Raw genomic sequence first — 21,338 nt, 5'->3', positions numbered from 1 at the left:
CACCAGATCGAAGTTAATGCATAAGGCCACCTAAGGGCAGCGCTGCAAAAATCAAAGCACAGTTATGGCCAAATGCCAGCACAGAGCTCCAAGGACATCATGGTTACTCATTTTTGAGGCAGCTTCCCCCGGCGCAGCATTAGATAGATATTTTGGCATTTATTTCAAGCATATGTTAGGTTAAAGACACTTATTGCATCAGATCTGTCTGAGATCTGATTCTTGTAGATATTTTGCTTATAAAACCACCCTAATTTACTGTTTAGAGGGTTGGTTGGTTGATTTGCTCCACTAGAGACTCGCTCTGTATACTTGATGTTTTCTTTAATCAAACACTGCTGAAAAGCTTGGAGGATGGACTGCCTGCTGTGTTATCACTGTTTTGAAGAATGAATATGGAATTCTTGTGCTGCAACATGACTCAATAAGTTTTTTCTACCTCTATTTTCCACTGATATATGCTCATATCATACATATGTCACCATCTAAAATAGCAGGAAAAATGAATAGCTTAGACTTTGTTTAACTGCACTCTATGCTCAATTTCTGTTGTTTCTTTATGTTTTCCTCTGAATTGGTAATGAATATGAATTCCCTTTGGCTCATATTTCCCCTGATTCACTCATGTTTGACGTTATCTAGGGATTCTTTACTGCTCCTAGATAGAGCTCATTCACCTTCCCTCTGTTAAGCTGAAAGAGAGATTCTTAATTGCCTCTCATTCCTTAGCCTTCAATCCATCTCCATTTAGCTTGAAAGTTGTTTCATGTGTAGCTATCTTGCTCCATTTTCCTCTTGTGACCAAGAAAACACACCAGCAGTCCTACTTCTTGACTCCATGCCCAATGGTTTGAAACTCTCATATTATACCTACCTCTCTACTTGGAAACATCATCCTTCCCACCAAACTTAAACAAAACCCCTTGAACTCAACAACTAGCCTAAAATCATCATCAACAAAGCTAAATCATAAAGAGAGAGCCCTCTCTGATTGCAGGTGGGCTAGAACCTACAGTCCAAAGATTGGTTTGTGGTTACCTCGGCCGTATTCCCTTGGGAGTCAAAGGGAATAACCTGAGTGATAACATAATGGCGACTCCACTGGGGAACAATGAATTTTCCAATTGCTGTATATTCCTTAAAACTACAGATGAAGCCTGAATGTCAGCCAGGGAGCCTTTGAAACTGTTCTTGCTTTGCATTTACAGGAGTAAATAAAAGCTGCTTCAGTCAATCTTCATGCTAGTTTTAAGCTATAGATAGCTATTCCAAAATTTGATCAGTTCCTTGCTAATTCTAAAATCATTCAAAGAAAATACCAAAACAAGTTCAGAATATGGCTCCCAAAAGGAACTCACATTATACAAGGTCAAATCCAGACCCAAATCCCCCACCTATTTTTGAAAATCCCAATTTAATCCCAAGGAACCTCAGGAAGCTAGAGCGAAGAGAAGATTTTGCTGATTCTAGTCCTGAAACAGTCCAGCCAAGCTGTGTTCCAACCCCTGTCAAAGTTTTATTTCGTTCAACCCCTACTTGCCCTAGTTCATCATCCACCTCTCAAAGCACTCCTTCCACACCTCCATTCACTGCACATACTCCCATTACCACTATTATTACCGTTGTTCCAGTCGTTCCATTTATCCCTGCTGTTCCACCTATCCCTGTGAACATGGCGAATAGATATGCTCCGTTACAGTTGCTTGCTAATCCAGGGGCTATGCCTCATGATTACCAAACTAAAATCACATACTTTGATGGTACCGGTTCTTGCACAGCCCTTCAGCATACCAAGAAAATGCAAGACTATTTTGAGAACTATGAGATGGATGATGACAGTGTAAGAATGAATATTTTTGTCCAAAGCTTAACAGGAGATGTAAGGCCCTGGTTTAGAAGCCTTGCTGAAAATTCCATAGCTAACCCAGAGGCCCTGTACCAAACATTTCTTAACAGATGGGAGAAAAAGAAAGATCCCTTGCACATATTATCTGAATATGACACCATCAGAAGAGGCCCTCAAGAGTCTGTCTTAGAATATTGTGCGAGATTTAATAATGTTTATAATGCAATACCCCAGAACTTAAGACCTCCACCTGATCTTGCTTTGTATAAATTCTCTGATGGTTTTGATACTGACATGGCTTATCAGTTAAGGGAAACAGCCCCTCAAAGCCTAGCAGACATGCAAGATGTTGTTGTTAGCGTAGATGCAAATCTGATTGCCAAAAGAAATAGAGCTAGAACTAAGAGAAGAACCACCTTTAAGGAAGAACCCAAAGCCTTGGACCAAAAGTTGGATGCTATTATCAGTGGCATGCACAGGCTGGGAGATAGAGTGGAAAGCGTTGAAAGGAAATCTACATGGGAAGGATAACAGCCCAATACCATAAGGAACCCAAATTTCAGGAAAACACAGAACGCAAATGCCGGTAGGTCTAGCCCAGACCATGATATAAGGCCTCCTTTCCAAGAGAACTACACAGAAGCATCCACATCTAGTGAGCAGACAGAAGACACTCACATGAATTTGATGGATCTAAAGGGTGAGCAACAAATTTTCCTAACCCAAGAAGACCAAGATGACCATGAGATAAATCAATTTCGGACTAAGTCAGGTGAGTCTTTTGATTTTAAGCAAGGTTATGATTCAGCTGTTTATGAGGTCCACAAATAGTATAAGCTGAGGACAAGAACCATAGATGTGCCTGAAAAGGTTAAACCAAGTGATATCAAACAACCTAAGAAGATCAAAGAAAAGGCTGCCCTCATAGAAACTGCTGATAAAATAGTCCCAAATCCAAAGGATGTCACCATAGAGGATGTCACACACATGCAGCCCTCTAATGATCACCCTCTGCCACCTTCTTCCTCAAAAGAATATTTGAACAGCTCTCCTAAAAACCTTTCCATATCAGAAAGAGTTCAAGAAATCAATGAAGAACAAGAGAAAACCGCTGAAAGTGCAATTGAAAAGGGAAAATCTGCCAGTCAAAATACTAAAACACAGTCAGAAAAATCCTTTGATTTAGAGGCAAAAATAGGTAAACTAAAGATATCCATCCCTTTACTGAAATTGCCAAAGATGATATCTATAGGCAGCAAATCAAAAGATCGCTGCAAATGCCAGAAAATAGGGATGATGTGAATGTATTGGATGATCAACCTGAGCTCCTTTTCAGTCCTGAAGTCAATGTTAAATCAGGACATGGAGCTGTATTACCATTCTATGTCAGTTTGCACATTCATGATAAAGTATTGCATAATGCTATGTTTGACTCAGGTGCCTCACACAACCTTATGCCCAAAGCTGTAATGGAGAAGCTAAACCTTGATGTCACAAGACCCTACAAAGACTTATTCTCCTTTGACTCAAGTTAGGTCAAGTGTTTAGGCTTAATCAAAGACTTATGTGTCTCCTTAGTCCAATACCCAAACAAGACAATCCTCATGGATGTGGTGGTTGCTGACATTCCACCAAAGTATGGCATGCTATTGTCAAGACCTTGGGGAGAAAAACTCCAAGGATCTCTCCAACTAGACCTCTCCTACGCCACTATATCTGTCTTTGGGCAACCAAAGAGACTATATAGAGAAACACTCATGATGTGGTAAGTAGTGAGGAAAAACCCCAAAACTTCCCTATCTATTCAATCCATTCTGATATGGATTCTTTTATTTTATTTAATGATGAAACAAGTCCTCCCACTGATGGTAAGCCGTTGACTTTAGAACTAGACACACACATCAATGAAGAATCAGTTGCCCATAATGATGAAACTGTCAAAACAATCAAGACAACCAGCATACAAGAAGAACCTCCCCAAATAGAAAATTCAAATATGCCCACTGCAAGAATGACTGAAACTCTTAATACTAACCACAAGCAAGAAATCACATGGTATTTAGAGTTTGATGGCTCTGTTAACATATTAGGAGCAGAGGCAGGTGTATGGATTCACAATACACACAACAATCATGCAGAAGGCCATGCCTACAGACTAAACTTCAAATGCACCAACAACATGGTAGAGTATGAGGCTCTCCTTTTAGGCCTTAAACTGCTCAAAGCTCTAGGAGCTGCAAAAGTATCCATTCTAGGTGACTCTGATTTAGTCATACAGCAAACGAAAGGCAACTTTGTTACTAATGACAATAGAATGAGGGCCTATAGGACTGTTGCCACTAATATATTCAATGCATTCACTGAATCCAAGCTTGACAAGATTTCAAGAAATCATAACATTCATGCACACAGCCTAGCCACTTTTGCTAGTACATGCAAGCTTCACTTTGAGCCAAATCACCATTTCACTGCTGAAATAAAACATAGGCCTACTGTCCCAAATAATGTTAAAGATTGGCAAGTGTTCGAAAATGATGCCCAGATTAACAATTTCCTCACTCTTGAGCATGAGTTTTCAAATATTAACATTGACATGGATGCTATGACGGATGAACAACAGCAAAAAAATGAAATTTAGCAGGCCGTAATAGCTGTAATAGCTAAACAAATGCTAAACCCAACTATTTTTGACAATGCAAACATAGAAGAGCTGAAACAGATGCATTTGGAGGAAATAGCCGAAACAGAGGCCGAGATCGTTGATCTAAAAGATAACTTTCTCCCTGCTGGCCTCACTCCGTTAGAAGATATGTTTGATGCAAATGATGTTCCCAAAAAACCAAAAATGCAACCCTTAAACGCTGCTATAGAAGAACACAACATTGGGACAGCAGAGAAGGCAAAAATGATCAAACTATCTCAATCTTTGCCACACGATCAAAAGCCCAAATATGTTGATTTGTTTAAAGAATTCCAAGATGTATTTGCTTGGAGTTATGAGGACTTGAAGTCCTATGACACCTCAGTGATCCAACACACCATTCCCTTAAAACTAAATCAAAAGCCCTTCAAACAGAAACTAAGGAGAATCAATCCTGTGCTTCTCCCTTTGATTGAAAAGGAAGTAAAAAGAATGTTTGAAGCAGGTATGATAGCACCCATCATATTTTCTGAATGGGTATCCAATATTGTTCCCACAAGAAAAAGGACAGGTGATATTAGGCTATGTGTAGATCTAAGAAATTTAAACCAAGTCTCCTTAAAAGACCACTACCCATTGCCAAAAATGGACCACATCCTACAAAGAGTAGTGGGGTCATCTAGAATCTCTTTGCTAGATGGCTTTTCAGGTTTTAATCAAATACTGGTTCACCCGGATGACCAAGACAAGACAGCCTTTACCACACCGTGGGGAACATTTAAATATGTGAAGATGCCTTTCGGACTTAAAAACGCTGGTGCTACCTTTCAAAGGGCCATGGACATTGCATTTGCCAAGGAAATCCATGATTTCTTGGTTGTCTATCTTGATGACCTTACCCCTTTCTCCAAATCTGATCAAGAGCACCTCAAACACCTAAGGCAAATATTCATGACATGTAGGAAATATGGCATTTCCTTGAACCCCAAGAAGTCTCTCTTTGGCCTTGAAGAAGGTAAATTACTAGGCCATATCATCTCAAAAGATGGGATTAGAATTGATCCTGAAAGAATTCAAGCCATCCTTCAAATCCCATTTCCAAGAAACATAAAAGAGTTGCAAGCATTCCTTGGAAAGATCAATTTCCTAAGGAGATTTATCCCAAATCTAGCCGAGCTGATAAGACTGTTAAGCAACATGTTAAAAAAGGATGCCAAGGTAAAATGGTCTCTTGAAACCAGGCAAGCCTTTGAGAGTATCAAAATTGCCTTAACCCAAGCCCCTGTCCTCACAAGTCCACAATTTGACAAAGATTTTATCATTTTTTCATTTGCATCGAACACACCATAGCTGTTGTCCTTTTGCAAAAGGATGATCAAGGAGCTGAAAGCCAATTGCATTTTTCAGCCGAGCCTTAAGAGATGCCCCTTTGAAGTACCAAATCATGGAGAAGCAGGTCTATGCCCTTGTTTAAGCAATCAAAGACTTCAGAGTTTACATTTTATATTCACATGTGATTGCCTATGTCCCAAATGCTGTTGTAAAAGACATATTAACCCAAGAGGGGTTAGAAGGCAAAAGAGGCAAGTGGATCGCTAACATCCTTGAGTATGACATAGAAATAAAACCAACCAAGCTCATAAAGGGACAAGGTTTAGCCAAACTGATGTCCGAAACAAACTTTCAAGCCTTAGACATTAACCAACTGGACAATGAACAGGAGCTGGCAACTCCACAGATCAGTGAAACCTTTTTGCAATCCCCATGGTACGCTGATATATGCTTTGTTTTGTTAAACCTGTTTTCTCCCCCAGGATTGTCCAGAACCAAGAAAAGATTTTTAAAGATGAAAGCTTCCAAGTTTTGTGTCTTAGATGGTGCATTATTTTGGAAAAATCATGAAGGCATATTGCTTAATTGTTTAACCATAAATGAAACTAACAATGTCATGAAAGAATTCCATGCAGGGGACTGTGGAGGACATCTATATTGGAATTCCACTGCTGATAAAATTTTAAGGGCTGGTTTCTATTGGCCCTCTTTGTTTGCAGATGTAAAGAAGTTTGCTATCTCATGTCATAAATGCCAAATCTTTGAGGGCAAAAGAAAGTTGTTACCTTTGCCTCTTAAGCCCATCTCAACCGAGAAACCTTTTCAACAATGGGGTCTTGACTTCATTGGAGAAATCCACCCTTCTTCCTCAGGCCAGCATAAGTGGATTCTAACAGCCACCGACTATTTCACTAAATGGATTGAAGCCATCCCATGTAAACAGGCCAATGACTCCATCATTATCCAATTCCTTGAGACCAACATCCTTTTTAGATTTGGATGCCCTGAGAAGATCATTACTGACAACGCCGCTGCCTTCTTTTTTTTTTGTGTAAGTCAGATAGATATATTATGAAACAAAAATATTGTACAAAAAATCTGTAGAGGCAGATCGAGACCTGATGAAGACAGATCCAAAGACACAAGACTCCAGCCCTAAGACAACCAGAAACTATGATATTTCAAAAGCTATCCGCACACCGCGCAGGGTGGCCTTATCCCTTTATCTTCTACGCATATCTATAACAAAGATAAACCTTGAACTGCATCACTGTAACTGGTGCACTATCAGGATGAGACAAAATTACAGTTCAAGACCTTAGACAGACATCAGACAAAAGCCATAAAGGCCTACAGAAACAGACAACAGACAAAGCCAGAGAGATGGCACAGACATGACAGTAGACAAGGCCGAAGAGATGGCACCAACAAACCCGATTCACTGCGGGGGCATTCCATATCTGCTTGCAATGTCCAAACCTTGTTCCAGGACATGCCTGTCCACTCTTTCCAGCATGGATCGGTAGTTGTTAAGTTCCTTCGGCGGTGCTTGCTGCTTGCTGTCAGAGCTCGGTGGATCCGGACATATGGTCTTCCGGAGAATTTGGATAAGCAGAGTTAATTTCTTATTGACCGTTTCCGCCTTATCATACACAGCTGAAATTTTATCATCCAACGCTCCGCAAATCTCCAGCAGACTATTTAGTTGGGCTTCAGATATATGGTTTTCCCCTTGAGACTTCTGGTTCCCAGCTTCCATGGAATCCAGAGCTTTCGCCAAAAGGGTCTTGACCCGCCAGCTTTCTACTTGTGTGCGCATGAATTGGGTGGCACGCTTGGATGCAGTGCCTGGGTCGATCAACCAATCTACCTCCCTTGCGATTTCCTCCTCATTGCGCGGCTGTTCCTCCACCTTTACCGCAGCCTCCATCTCCTCAATTCTTCGTTTGTTTCTAGTAATTGTTCGCGTTTCATATGTGCTCCTTGCAACCCAGAGCTCCTGGTTTGCACTGATGCTCCGGCAATTCCCAGTATCCATATCTTTCCTGTTACCCATCGCTTGAATCACAGCTGGGACTCGAGAACAATTGCAACCCACAGAAATGCCTTTAGAAGAAGTGAATGAAACGTTGCTCCAGCAGTTGGTTAAATAACTCTTCGCCATGAGGTTTCCCACGCTGTTCCTCGCCTCCCGAAACATCGTGGTAGTACTGCTATCATAGTTCCTGTGGGTGGTCGTAAAAGCTGCGTGATGTCGCCTGCTATACAAATAAATGTTGCTTATCCCTTGATGAGTAAACTCGTGCCAAATGTCGATCCTGCCGAGGGGGCAACTGCAGTAGTCCCTTCTAAATATCCACTTGAAGATGTGCTTTCTGTGCACCCTTTGTTGCCATAAATGCATATGCCTGGCTTGTCCTTTCGATTTGTGCCAACCTTCGCTACTCATATCGTCTCCTGAGTATTTCATCATGAGGGCCGATATAGTCTGCCGCTTTCTGGTTAAGCCCAGTTTAAGTTGCCCACGTCCTCTCTTGCCAGCTGTTGGCATCTTTCCTTAAGGTGAGGACAGTCCACTTGCTGCCAACACGTGTCCCAGCTCCTGTCTTGGTTGTCAATACTATAGTTTGCCAAGTAATCGGCTAGCCCGTTTGCCTTACGCCTGACTGATTGAAAGACTAAACCTTTCATTTCGCCGATTAATTTTGCAATGTTCTCCGTCACCTTGGCCAACCTCTAGTGTCTTGTGGCTTTGAATGCCTGAGTGCCTCCCTGAATTCTCTTTGCGACCGAGATAACCAGGGATGAATCGCCTTCTACCACTGCATTGCCTGTCGATAGATTCCTTAGAATTTTCAATCCTTGTTCTAACGCCGCGAACTCCATCTCATTGTTCGTGCCTTCCCCCAACTCTCTGCAGTAAATATGAACAATTTCTCCATTCTGGTCTCTGATAACACCTCCAATGCCATCTTTCCCAGGGTTGCCTCTAGAGGCACCATCAAAATTCAGCTTCAAACCTCCCGCTGGCGGACAAGTCCATCTATCGGCCTTCGAGTTTGGTTGTTGCTGGTGTCTCGGCACTGCGAAGCTGTGGTTGATTTCCAGTTGAAAGCACTTCAAGATTTGTAAGTCTCGATTTGAAGGCTTTTCGTTGGGGTCTGTCTTGCACTTTGTCTGAATCAATTCTTTAATATTTGTAAGAATGGTTGCTTTTGAATGCTCAATGCCCCTATTTTCATCCTGAAATACCCTCCTATTGCGCTCTTTCCATATTGTCCACAATACAAAGCCTGGCATGGCTTTCCATATATTATTGACTCTCTGGTTTTTGGAAAAATTGATTTTCCAGTTTAAAATCGTGTTTTGGATGGACTCTCGGTCTCGGTTTGATTTCCGCATGATTCCCTCCATCCAGTTCCATAGATGGTTTGCCCAGTCACACGAATTAAATAGGTGGTTTATGGTTTCTTCTTCACCTGAACACATCGGGCATCTAGAAGGCCCTACGAACCCTTTTCTTCGTAGCTTGTCCCATGTCAGGGTTTTGTTCCTCATTAGTAGCCATAAAAAGGTCTTAATTTTCGGCCAAAATAAGTTGTCCCACACTTTGTTGCACCAGGGCGTTGCTTCCTCCTGTCCTGCCTTTACTAACAGTTCCCTCGCTTCTTTCAAAGAGAAATTCCCATTACCTGTCATACCCCATCTGAGCTGATCCTCTTCCTCTGTTTTCCTTATCCTTCTCTTGCGAATCTGACTGTTGAGTTGTTTTATGCTTTCATCTCCCTCAATGTTGTTATCAGCGGTTAGGTGTGTCCATTCTCTCCAGTCTGCATCTCTGTTGCTCAAGTCCCAGTAATGGCAGACTCTGCTTCTACCTTCAAGCTGGCTGAACTGTTTGAAATGTGCTAACTCTGGGGTTTCTAGTTTGGGGAATTGGTGCCATGCATCTTCCCAAAACAGGGCTAGCCTGCCATTGCGTATTTCCCAAAAACTATTTTCCTGTACTAGGCTACGGTTGTGTCTTGCAAGATTCCATATGGGTGAGCCCTCTGGAACCTCCTGCAATCTTATGAGATCCTGATGATTGTAGTTAGGGAGGTACTTGTGTTTCCAATGTCTGGCCCATGGCAGATTGGGCTCTTTAATCCATCTCCACCATAGCTTTGCTCCACAGGCTATGTTGGTCACCGCCGGATCCACAAGGTTTAGTCCCCCCAAATATTTCGGCTTGCATAATTTGCTCCAGGCTACTAACGCCCATTTTCTCTTGTCCCCATTCCCACTCCATAAAAAGGATCTCTGTATCGCTCTGATTTGTTGAAGAATCCCTTTGGGGGCCGGTAGCATGGATAATAAGTACTGCGGTATGGACTGTAACACAGCCTTTGTAAGGATTAATCTTCCTGCAAAGTTAAGCGCCCTGTGTGTCCAGTGTTTGCATCTGTTTTCCATATTGGCTATGATCTTTTCCCAGTGCACTTTCTGCCATGGTCTCAGAGTAAGGGGAGCTCCTAAATATCTCGAAGGTAAACTTCCTATTCGGAAGCCTAGAAGATGAGAGAGGTGAGCTTGAATAGCACGATGAGTGTTGAAAAAAAAGATCGTAGATTTGGAGAAGTTGATTTCCATCCCTGAGGCTCTGCTAAAGAGATCTAAGATGTCCTTGAATGCCAAGGCCTCTTTCACTGTGGGGCTGCCATGTAACATAGTGTCGTCCACGAACTGTTGATGAGTAGTAGCAGGGATAGTTGGGATTGGTTGAAGACCTTTAATTGCCCCTTCAGCTTTCTTCTTGGCTATAGTTCTGCTGAGACCCTCCATGAGGATAACGAATAGGAAAGGGGATAAAGGATCGCCCTGTCTTATTCCTCGCGAAGGTGAGAATGGTTCAGATGGGGCCCCATTGACTAAGATCGAGAACCTCGCAGATTTGATGAGGGCCAAGACCCAATTAACCCAATGCCTGTTGAAACCGAAAGCATTCAGAATTGCTTCGAGGTATTTCCAGCTCACTTTGTCATAAGCTTTTGATAAATCCAGTTGCATTAGCATCCCTGCTTTCTTCCCTGAATGTAGAGTGTGGATCATTTCTTGAGCAAGGATTATGTTGTCTAATATCTGCCTTCCCTCTACATAACCCGATTGCTCTTCCGAGATGATCCCCGGGAGAATGGGCTTCAGCCTATTGGCAATAACTTTTGAAATTATTTTATATATAACATTACAAAGAGCGATAGGTCTGAACTTTTCAGGTGTATTAGCTTCCTCGACCTTTGGAATTAGTGCTATGAAGGTCGAATTAATGGATTTGAGAATGGTTCCAGAACGCCTGGAGTCCTCTACGACCTCCCAGATATCCTGCTTCACAATGTTCCAGCAGGCCTTGTAAAAATTGATTGTGAACCCGTCCGACCCAGGGGCTTTATCATTTGGCATGCTTCTTACAGCTTCCTCTACCTATTCCAAAGTGATTTCCCTATTCAGGGCCCAGTTTTGCTCAGAGGTTACAACTTTAGGAATGGCTTTTAGAAGTTCCCTAATGGCTTCTCCTCTGTTTGACTGTGGTTCCTGTGCTATGGCTCTGAAGTGAGCTGTGAGCAACTCTGATATGTCATGGTGGTTCTTAACTGACTCCCCATTTTCATTTCTCATCTCAAGAATTTTGTTTGAACTTCTGTAATCTAGAGCAGATCTGTGAAAAAATTTAGTATTCTGCTCTCCCTCCTTTAGCCACTGAATCCTTGATTTTTGCCTCCATAAGATTTCCTCTTGCCTACATCGACTGTGCCACTGTTGAGTTAGAGTCTTTTCCTGTTCGATGGATTCCTCACTGCTTTGTCCTGTTGCCCATTCTCTGTGAATTTGTTCCAGCTGATTTTCTATAGAGGTTTTTTCCTTGAAAATGTCCCCAAAAACTGTTTTATTCCACTCTTTTATCTTATCCTTTGTAAGTCTTAATTTCTTCTGCAAATTGAACATCTTAGAGCCTTCGCCCTCCCAAGGTTCTGACCACCATTTTTCAACCATCTGAAGGAAGCTAGGATGATCCAACCAAAATTTTTCAAATCTAAAGGGTTTATTCCTTGGTGTGCCATGAACATCCGCTATAAGCGATATTGGCCAGTGGTCCGACCCTCCACTGGGAAGGATATCTGACTCTACAAGGATACCATCCATTAAGATGCTCTCGGAAACCAAAAACCTGTCCAAGCGAGAGGCTATCATTCTATTCCCCCCTCTTCTATTGTTCCAAGTGAAATTGCCACTCTTGGTGTAAATATCAACTAATTTAGCATTCTCAATGAAACTAATGAAATGCTCTGCATCCCTATTGAGTTTCCTAAGACCCCCTTTCTTCTCTAGAAGGGTTGTTATCATATTAAAATCACCCCCCAAAATACATTTGGACATTGGGTGCCTGCTAATAAGCCTATTTAAAGAATTCAGGAAATCTATTTTGTCCTCTATCTTCTGAGGTCCATATACATTTACACATAAAAAAGATTCAGAATTACCTGTGGGTTGAGCTTCCACAGTGATGAAGTGCTTGTTCGCTTCTGCAGATAATATATGAAGTACTCTTGTGTCCCATAGGGTTGCCAGTCCTCCTTCTCTGCCCTGACTTTCAACTTCTAGATAATTCATGTGCCTACCTATCTTCTTGGTTAACCTTGTCAGTTGGATCCATTGCATTTTGTTTCTTGTAAGAACATGATTTCCGGTCTATATTTCTGGAATTTGCGTTTCAGCATTCTGTGCTTTGCTTGGCTGTTTATCCCTCTTCCATTCCAAGAAATGATCTTCATGATAAACTTAAGGGGTTATTGAAAGGACGGGAAGGCGCTAAGAGCCTTCATTTTTCCTGAGTTCATCATTATCATGCCGAGCTCCTGCAGAACCTCATTGCTTGTTTTTCTGCCCCTTTTCTTCTTTTGCCGTGAGCTTGAGGAGTTCCAAAGAAGACTCTTCGGGTGGAGACTATTACCTCTTGCTATGCCTAGCTTTCTATGTTGTCTTTCTAGAGCTGCTTTCTGTCTTGCTGTAAACAGATCACTGATTTTTTTTATTTCTTCTTCTGGTACCGTTTCTATACCTTGATTTTTCCAATTCTCCACTATGGCCGGTAGATTCATCCCTTCCCGGGCTAAAACTTCCTCCAACTCCATGTCCTCGCTTCCTCCATCACTTGTCATCATATCTGTGTCCTCCTCCAGATCTTCTGGTAGCTCCCCCATTTGGACTTCGTTGTTGTTGTTGTTCTCTTCCTCTTCTCTCCTGGTACGTTCCTCCTTGTCTCTTGGCTCCTTAACAGCTGCTTTAGATTTTTGTGATTCCTCTGAGTCTGTCTCCAGATCCAAGATCTCAAAAGTGTTGTTGTTGTTGTTTCTTTCTACTCCTGTTCTATGAGCCCTTCTTCTGTTGGCTCTTTGCCTTGACTTCGGGGTTATAAAGTTATCTTTGCCTTTGTTTGCTGGTTCTATTTTCATGTCCTCCTCCTTCTTGTTCATAGGGCATTCCCTTATGAGATGTCAGTGTTCATGACATTTCCGGCAGTGAAACGGGATCTGCTCATAGTCTATTGCCTGAAAGTAATCCTCATCTCTGTATTCGAGCCATAATCCCTCGTACAATGCCCCTGATACATCCATCTCCACGCATATTCTTGCGTAGGAAGTGTATTTCTTCTGCAATGTCGCCTCTGAGGCTTTAACAAAAGTCCCCAACTGGTCTCCAATTTTCTTTAGAGCATTCAAACCCTAATAGTCGATCGGGAGAGAAAACAAGCAAATCCACACTGGAACCTGAGTAAAGGATTCCTTCTCCGGAGCAAAATTCGGTTTCCATGGTCGTATGTATAAACCAGCTGAGGCCATGAAATAGGGGCCTCCGTCGAAGATTCTGTCCTTGTCTTCCAGGTTAGTGAACACAACTGTAAAGAAACCTTTGGCTCCCAAATGCAGTTTGACATCTCCTCTAGGCTTCCAATGCTGTCTAATCCACTGACACAAGGCTCTTTCAGTTGGCCACATTCCCATGAACTTGCAAATGACTGCATGTTCTGTCATGTGCTCTCTGTAGGCTTGTATTTCTGGATCCGTTATTACAACCCTAAGACTGTCAGCCTTCCTTGGTTTACATATACCGTTTGTTGTTGAGTCTTTGTTGGGGTTTGAGCTTGTGTCCCCTTCCTCCTCTTTGTTCAACCGCCTGCTGTCCTTGGGCTCCCCATTTGCTTCTTGTCGTTTTACCCTGTTTCCTGTCAGATTTTGTCCTGAAGCGTTTCTGGCTTCATTGTCTTCCCGACCCTCCTCTTCTTGGCCTTTGTTTATTGCATTACTGTTTGGTTCATTTTCTTCCACCGGTGTTTTCTCCTTGTTTTTCCCGCCGCTCTGCTTGAGCCTGTCGTTCCCGGGGATTCTGACTCCCTCCTTTGCTTGTTGTTTTTGTTTCTGCATGATTACTTGTTTATAGGTGGGGGTCCCAATGGACCCCTCTGCACCCATCTGGACAGTCAGCCTTTGTCCCCTTCTTAACAGTGCTGCTATCCGTGATCTGTTCACTTCCAGTTCTAGAACTGTAGTAGTTACTCAGAAACCCTCGTTTCCGCCATCGTTGCTCCGCCTAGCTATCTCCCGTGTCGACAACACCGCTGCCTTCAAATCCAAAAAGATGATAAATTTTTTCCATAAATTTCACATTACCTTGGGCCACTCCACAGCCTATTACCCTCAAGGTAATGGCTTGGCCGAATCATCCAAACAAAAGCCTCATCAACATCATAAAGAAAGTGCTAGAAGAAAACAAGAAGAACTGGCATAAAAAGCTCACAAATGCCCTATGGGAAAATAGACTTTCAACAAAGAAATCCATTGGGTTGAGCCCTTATGAGCTGGTGTATGGCATGGAGGCCAGGTTCCCATCTTCCTTGGGCATTCCTATCATCAAGTTGTTACAAGAGATCCAAGCTGAACCAAATGATGTTCAAAGAAGAATCAACCAGACCATTCATCTTCAGCAAAAAAGAGAGCAGGTCTATGACAGAGCTCAAATTTTGCAAGAGAAGCTCAAAAGGATGTTTGATAAGAGAGCTAAGGCTGAGGATTTCTATGTTGGCAACAAAGTTCTAAGGTGGGACTCATGAAGAGAAGACAAGGGCAAACATGCAAAATTTGATTTTTTATGGAAAGGTCCATTTGTTATCAGCGTTGTACAGGGAAATAACACATATTTCCTCAAATCTGTAGAGGACGGCATAACTGAAGAAGGCCCTGCCAATGGCCGAATGCTAAAGCATTATTATGATCCCTGTTGTTGAACACAACGCAGCTGTATTATATTTGTACATAAATACTTGTATTTTCAGCACTTTGTTTTTTTAGCAGGTCGAATAATGGAACAGTGCAGCAAAGTTCTTTAAAGGCAGAACCAAAGCAAGTCCTCCATTCAGACCTCTGTCATTGTAGAAATCTCATCAAAAGAGCAGGCAGTTTTTCAGTCAGTAGTATTAAAAGAAAGGAGGATTTTCAGTTTACATCAGCACCCTTTTTTTCAAAACAGAATCAAGGGAAGTGCTCCAGTTTTTTTCCCCTATGTTGTGTTTATTTCAAAGGCAGGTTTTCAGGCACAGGTGCATGTAATGATAGAGCACGCAGAAGAAAGCAGGTAGTGCTGCTATTGTATAAAAATTCAGTTTATGAGAATGTTGTGTTCAAGTTTCAAAGTTTCAATCATTTGACAGCCAACACAAGGAAAGTTTCAGTCTACAGCAACAATATAAGATCAAGGTGGTCTGACCTGTTGTTCTTGGCTTTTCACAAGGAAAAGCCATCCCCAAGTGGAGCCACTGTTAGCCTCTTATTGCAATAGGTGTTCATATTTCATGATTGACAGTTGAAAGTGCCAAATATGTCATCTTTTCATGCTGCAAGGTTCCATATTTCCATAAAGAGGCCAAAGAAGAGGCCATGAAAGTGTGCCAGTCTAAATGCCACTGCTGTATTCCACATTTTGATAAGTTTTTCAGTTAAGGGAAGTCCAAACAGCTTAATCTTGGCATCCCTAGGTTTCAATTTCTTGTTGTAGAACATAGAGAATGATTATCTGTCCAAACAGCTTAATCTTGGCAGATTTGTAGATAGGTAGAGAAACAAGGGTGCTTAACAGCTTAATCTAAGCCCCTGGATGATATAAGGGTACGTTTAAAATAGGAGGGCAGTCAAAAGAAAAAGGATAATCAGGGTCTGCAAGTCCAAGTGCACCCATGCAAAAAGAAGAAAAAATGCTAGGTAAGTAGGCTGGGTAAGTAGTTTTGTGGTTGCAGAATCAAGCTATGTGATCCATTTCATGTTTTCAAGTGTTATATCTATTCAGATCACAGGTACAAGGCAATTTCCCTTTGGAGGAGCTCAAGTGAGGCATGTCTAATTCCCCTTTCTTCTAAATCTACAAATCACTTACTAACATCCCCTTGAGGACCTTGGGATCTGCCCAACCAGTCCTGTTATCAATTCATTTTTGTAAAATACCAAGTCAAGCTTTGACTTTCTTCAGTGAAAAGAAGCCACATTTCTTGTGAAAAAATCATGTCTCCACATTTCATTCACTTCCTAAGTCTGAGTTTCAGCTCACAAACTTAGCCTCTCCCCTACACTTCACCTCACAAATTCATATTAACTCCTAACCCTACTATCTAGCTCCCTAGATCATTTCCTTATCCCCTATTATACAAAAAACTATATAAAATCCCCAAAAATATTACATATCCCACCCTATAGCACTATAGCTATGTACATATAGTTCTGGGAAATAATAGTCCACCTGGGACTATTATGAACCCATCTGTGCCATAACTCTAGGATTGGTCTAACCTCTGGTTAGGCTAATAACCTATATCCACCCCTTTACCCTCAAAACCTTATAATTCTACCTCCGTAGTCATTTTCCCAAAATTAATGTTTAAATGTTTTATTAAACATTAAATTATCATTTCCCCCCGCTTAAACCTAACCCACAAAACCCACATTGTCTAAAGTTTTGAACCCCCGTAGCATAATATTATTTTAATATTCGTGCAGGCCCCGCTCCAAAGTTGTGCACCACCCCAATCAACCCGCCAGCCGTCCGATGCCCAGCGTTTCAGATCCAACGGTGGGCGGTTATTCCCGCACCCCGATCTGCCAGAGGTTAACGTCTAGGGGATGGGCAGTTTCCTTGCTGTACCCCTGCCACGTGTCAGCCTCCCGGTGTGTTCGAGGCCCCTCCCCCAATACCACCTACGCGGAGAAGCGGTGCGGGAGGAAATCGGATACCGCCTCCGCCGAATGACGTCAGCGCCACGTCTTCATGACGTCATCAACCTGTGTCGACCTCCTGCCACCGTGTCCTATGCCATGTCACTGCCACATCGCTGCCACCGTGTCACCGCCACGTCACCTTGCCGTACTGCTGACGTCACCCTTCCATGTCACCGCCGTACTGGGACCCACCGATGACGTCATGCTGAGGTCATCATCAAAAAGGGTGCGAAGCGCGAAATCTGTAGCAAGGGATGCCCGGAATGAAAAACCGAGGCAGTTCACTAAGAAAAATAGGCCAAAATGGAAGCCCCCTCATGGCTCCGCTACCAGCAGGCCCGAAATTCGCAAAATTCATAGGAATTTCTTCACGCAGGATTCAGAACAGGGGAAAAAAACAGTTCTTAAAGCAACAGAGGGCCGAACAGCAGCCATAAAATGTCGATGGGACAGTTTAAAGCATTCAGAAGACAATAAGGAGCCCAGGTTCAATGAAAGTGTATCAGAGGAAGCGACGAAGACTATCAGTTAGTGTTTTTGGTGGAAATCCGTATTTCCAAAGCAGGTAAACATTAAGAGGCCCCCATCAAAGTCAATAAAGCAGTATTGGGCCATCAAAGCTCACCAGATCGAAGTTAATGCATAAGGCCACCTAAGGGCAGCGCTGCAGAAATCAAAGCACAGTTATGGCCAAATGCCAGCACAGAGCTCCAAGGACATCATAGTTACTCATTTTTGAGGCAGCTGCCCTTGGCGCAGCATTAGATAGATATTTTGGCATTTATTTCAAGCATATGTTAGGTTAAAGACACTTATTGCATCAGATCTGTCTGAGATCTGATTCTTGTAGATATTTTGCTTATAAAACTACCCTAATTTACTGTTTAGAGGGTTGGTTGGTTGATTTGCTCCACTAGAGACTCGCTCTGTATACTTGATGTTTTCTTTAATCAAACACTGCTGAAAAGCTTGGAGGATGGTCTGTCTGCTGTGTTATTACTGTTTTGAAGAATGAATATGGAATTCTTGTGCTGCAACATGACTCAATAAGTGTTTTCTACCTCTATTTTCCACTGATATATGCTCATATCATACATATGTCACCATCTAAAATAGCAGGAAAAATGAATAGCTTAGACTTTGTTTAACTGCACTCTATGCTCAATTTCTGTTGTTTCTTTATGTTTTCCTCTGAATTGGTAATGAATATGAATTCCCTTTGGCTCATATTTCCCCTGATTCACTCATGTTTGACGGTTATCTAGGGATTATTTACTGCTCCTAGATAGATCTCATTCACCTTCCCTCTGTTAAGCTGAAAGAGAGATTCTTAATTGCCTCTCATTCCTTAGCCTTCAATCCATCTCCATTTAGCTTGAAAGTTGTTTCATGTGTAGCTATCTTGCTCCATTTTCCTCTTGTGACCAAGAAAACGCACCAGCAGTCCTACTCCTTGACTCCATGCCCAATGGTTTGAAACTCTCATATTATACCTACCTCTCTACTTGGAAACATCATCCTTCCCACCAAACTTAAACAAAACCCCTTGAACTCAACAACTAGCCTAAAATCATCATCAACAAAGCTAAATCATAAAGAGAGAGCCCTCTCTGATTGCAGGTGGGCTAGAACCTGCAGTCCAAAGATTGGTTTGTGGTTACCTTGGTCGTATTCCCTTGGGAGTCAAAGGGAACAACCTGAGTGATAACACCAGCCAACAAATTGGCGACTCCATTGGGGAAGAATTTGATTGTTGGTTTTCCTTTGTGTTGACTCAAGAAAATTGTTTTTCTGGTTTTTGATTGATGTATAATGGCTTGGGTAGCTTTCAAAAATATTGAAGTATTTTTTTTTTTTTTTGAAATTTTCTGGGGACCACACTTTATCTTCACATACAATGCGGACATCTCCACTTGTTTCCTTGAGTAAACAGTGCAGGACTGCACCTGTTGCTTCTGGAGCCTGCGGACCCTGTTAAAATTTTTGAAAAACTTAAGATATCTTCTTCCAGTTAAGTTTAGGTTTGATTTAGGATTCTTAGTGTCTACCCAGATCTATATTTTTCCTGTCAAAAATCTCTTGTGAGTGAGTACTGATAGTATTTTTGTTTTGAATGATTTTCTAGAAGTTTTGCATGCTTGAAGTGGTTTTCACTTTGTCTCTATAGTGACTCAAAGATCAGAAGCTTGAGAAACCTTAGATCACCCTAGTGTCTTTTCGTCTTCTTGATGAGTCTGACTTGGTTGTGAAATCTATCCTTTGTGAGAAATAGATTTAGTTTTCTCATTGCAAATCTTTGAACAAACTTTGTTATAAGTTCTGAATTTCATTTTTACAAAAGAAAACATATCTGGATGTTTTTTGATTGGTTTGTTATTCTGTGCAAATGAATCCTTAGTTTATTGAACAACTAAGTAAAACATCCTCAAAAAAAAAAAAAATTGAAGCTTTTATTCAATTAGATTTTTAAAGTTTTTAGATCTCAAAATTAGTTTTTGTAGTTTTGAGTGTTTTTCTAGAACTTGTAGATCTCTTTTGAAGAAAATTGTTTTTTTTGTAGTTTCGAGTTTTGAAAAGTGAAAGGGATTTATTGCGAGAATTAATTATTTGCTCGTTTTGAGTTCTTATTAAAAAAAAAAAATATTTTCTTTCCATTTCCATGTTGAAAGAAAGAATTGTTTCTTAAAGAATTGCATTCTCGAACTCTTTCTTTTAACTAGAATTTCATTGAAAGAAAAACGAATTGCTTATCATTTTAGGTGCATTTTTTTAGTGTGTTTGGAGTCGAGTCTTCACACCATCAAAGTTTCATTCCATACCTACTTACTTAAAGAACAACCCATAAAAGCAACACTTAATTAAAATTGATCTAGTAATCTTTTCTATTTCTAGGGCTCTTATCACCAATATAACTTAGGCTAGTACCTTGGAGTAGGGAGTAATTAACTCTCCAAGGTAGTTAAAATAAACAAGTAGATACATCTTGTTGTAGGAAATAAATCCAATTGTAATTGATACATTCTGGGAAGCTTCTCTTAAAGGAGTCAATCATGAGATCATGTCCGAACCTTTGAGACAATCAATTCTGTTTCATTGGGAAAGATAGAAGATCTGCACGTATTATAAATGGTAAACCTTAGATTAACCATTGTCGAGGAGCCTGGGGTCACTTGTTGGTAAACATCGGATTGACCATGTCAAGGAGCCTTTAAGGGGATTGAGCTTTGAGACTCTACCCTTGCAAGTAGAATCGGATCGTAGACTGTTCCACCGGCTGTATTTTTTGCTGTTGGTAACCTTAGTGTCCATAAACTTAAGATTATTTCCTAAGGTGACGGTGAAGGAAAGATCTCACTATACCTGGAGTAGACATCGAGTAGACTCACTTGCACTCTCTGGGGGGTTCTCTTCACTCGAGATGGTTTTGTGAAGAAACTTGTGCCAGTCTGTTTCATTAAGCAGGTTGTTGGGGTAACTGTTCCAACCGCCCTTTCTGTATTAAACTTCTACTAAGTTGGATTTCATCACCAACTAGTGTTTTTAGTACGGGAAGTTACTGTTTGTGCGTGGTTTGAAATCTTAAATTTTTTAGGCGTGTGATTCAGCTGTTTGTTTCTTTAGAGACTTTAGGTGTTTTTATTGAAATTTTCTTTGTTTGTGTGTGATTAATTAATATTTAATCGTGGCCGAATTACCAAGACAATATCGTAGACTTCAGGGGAAACCTCCTGAGTATATTCCAAGCCAACTTGAAGGGGTGCGAGCTCTCGTATCACCTAGTGATAGTAGAGTTGGATCACCAGAAGCTGGAGAGTCATCTCTAATTGTTCATCCTGATTATCAAATACAAACAACAGAGTATATTCAAGAGCCAATTTCATTTTCTGAACTTATCGGTAGTATTTCTCCTTCTAGTGAATTAGCTGAAGAACCTGAAATTTCTAAGCTTGACACTGAACCTGCTATTTTGGAACCATCTTCAGGATTTGTTACTCCAACTTCTAGTGATCCTAGTTCACCTAGGGTAGGAAATATCATTACTCAAAATCTTCCTTCTGGCCTCATTTCTATTGAAGAACTTGTTAGTCCAGACGAAGACGTAACTCTTCCCAAAAACCATCAGACTTTAAATCTTAGGGAGTGTGAATCAATATTTTACAGTCCTTTTAGGAGTGATGCTTGGTATTTATCATTGACAAATTTTTCAGAAACCCAGGTATTA

At 41.3% G+C, this 21,338-nt stretch overlaps 1 protein-coding gene across 1 annotated transcript; it reads right to left on the bottom strand.

Moving 5' to 3' along the window:
* Positions 1 to 11,279: 11,279 nt before the first annotated feature.
* Positions 11,280 to 12,467, bottom strand: LOC149191484 (uncharacterized). The gene has a single exon (XM_089406661.1). The coding sequence runs from the start codon at positions 12,465 to 12,467 to the stop codon at positions 11,280 to 11,282; it is 1,188 nt and encodes a 395-aa protein (XP_089262787.1).
* Positions 12,468 to 21,338: the final 8,871 nt, after the last annotated feature.

Source organism: Pinus tabuliformis, chromosome 2_2 (genome assembly GCF_031772625.1).
Source record: "Pinus tabuliformis cultivar Carrire ecotype Pingquan chromosome 2_2, CPIR1, whole genome shotgun sequence".
Lineage (NCBI taxonomy): Eukaryota > Viridiplantae > Streptophyta > Pinopsida > Pinales > Pinaceae > Pinus > Pinus tabuliformis.
The sequence above is the reverse complement of the archived record's forward strand: the minus strand, read 5'-3'. Positions and strand labels throughout refer to the sequence as shown.

Bases quoted from the DNA above. Each gene is read 5' to 3' on its own strand.
- LOC149191484 (XM_089406661.1), bottom strand. From the start codon at position 12,467: ATGAATTATCTAGAAGTTGAAAGTCAGGGCAGAGAAGGAGGACTGGCA.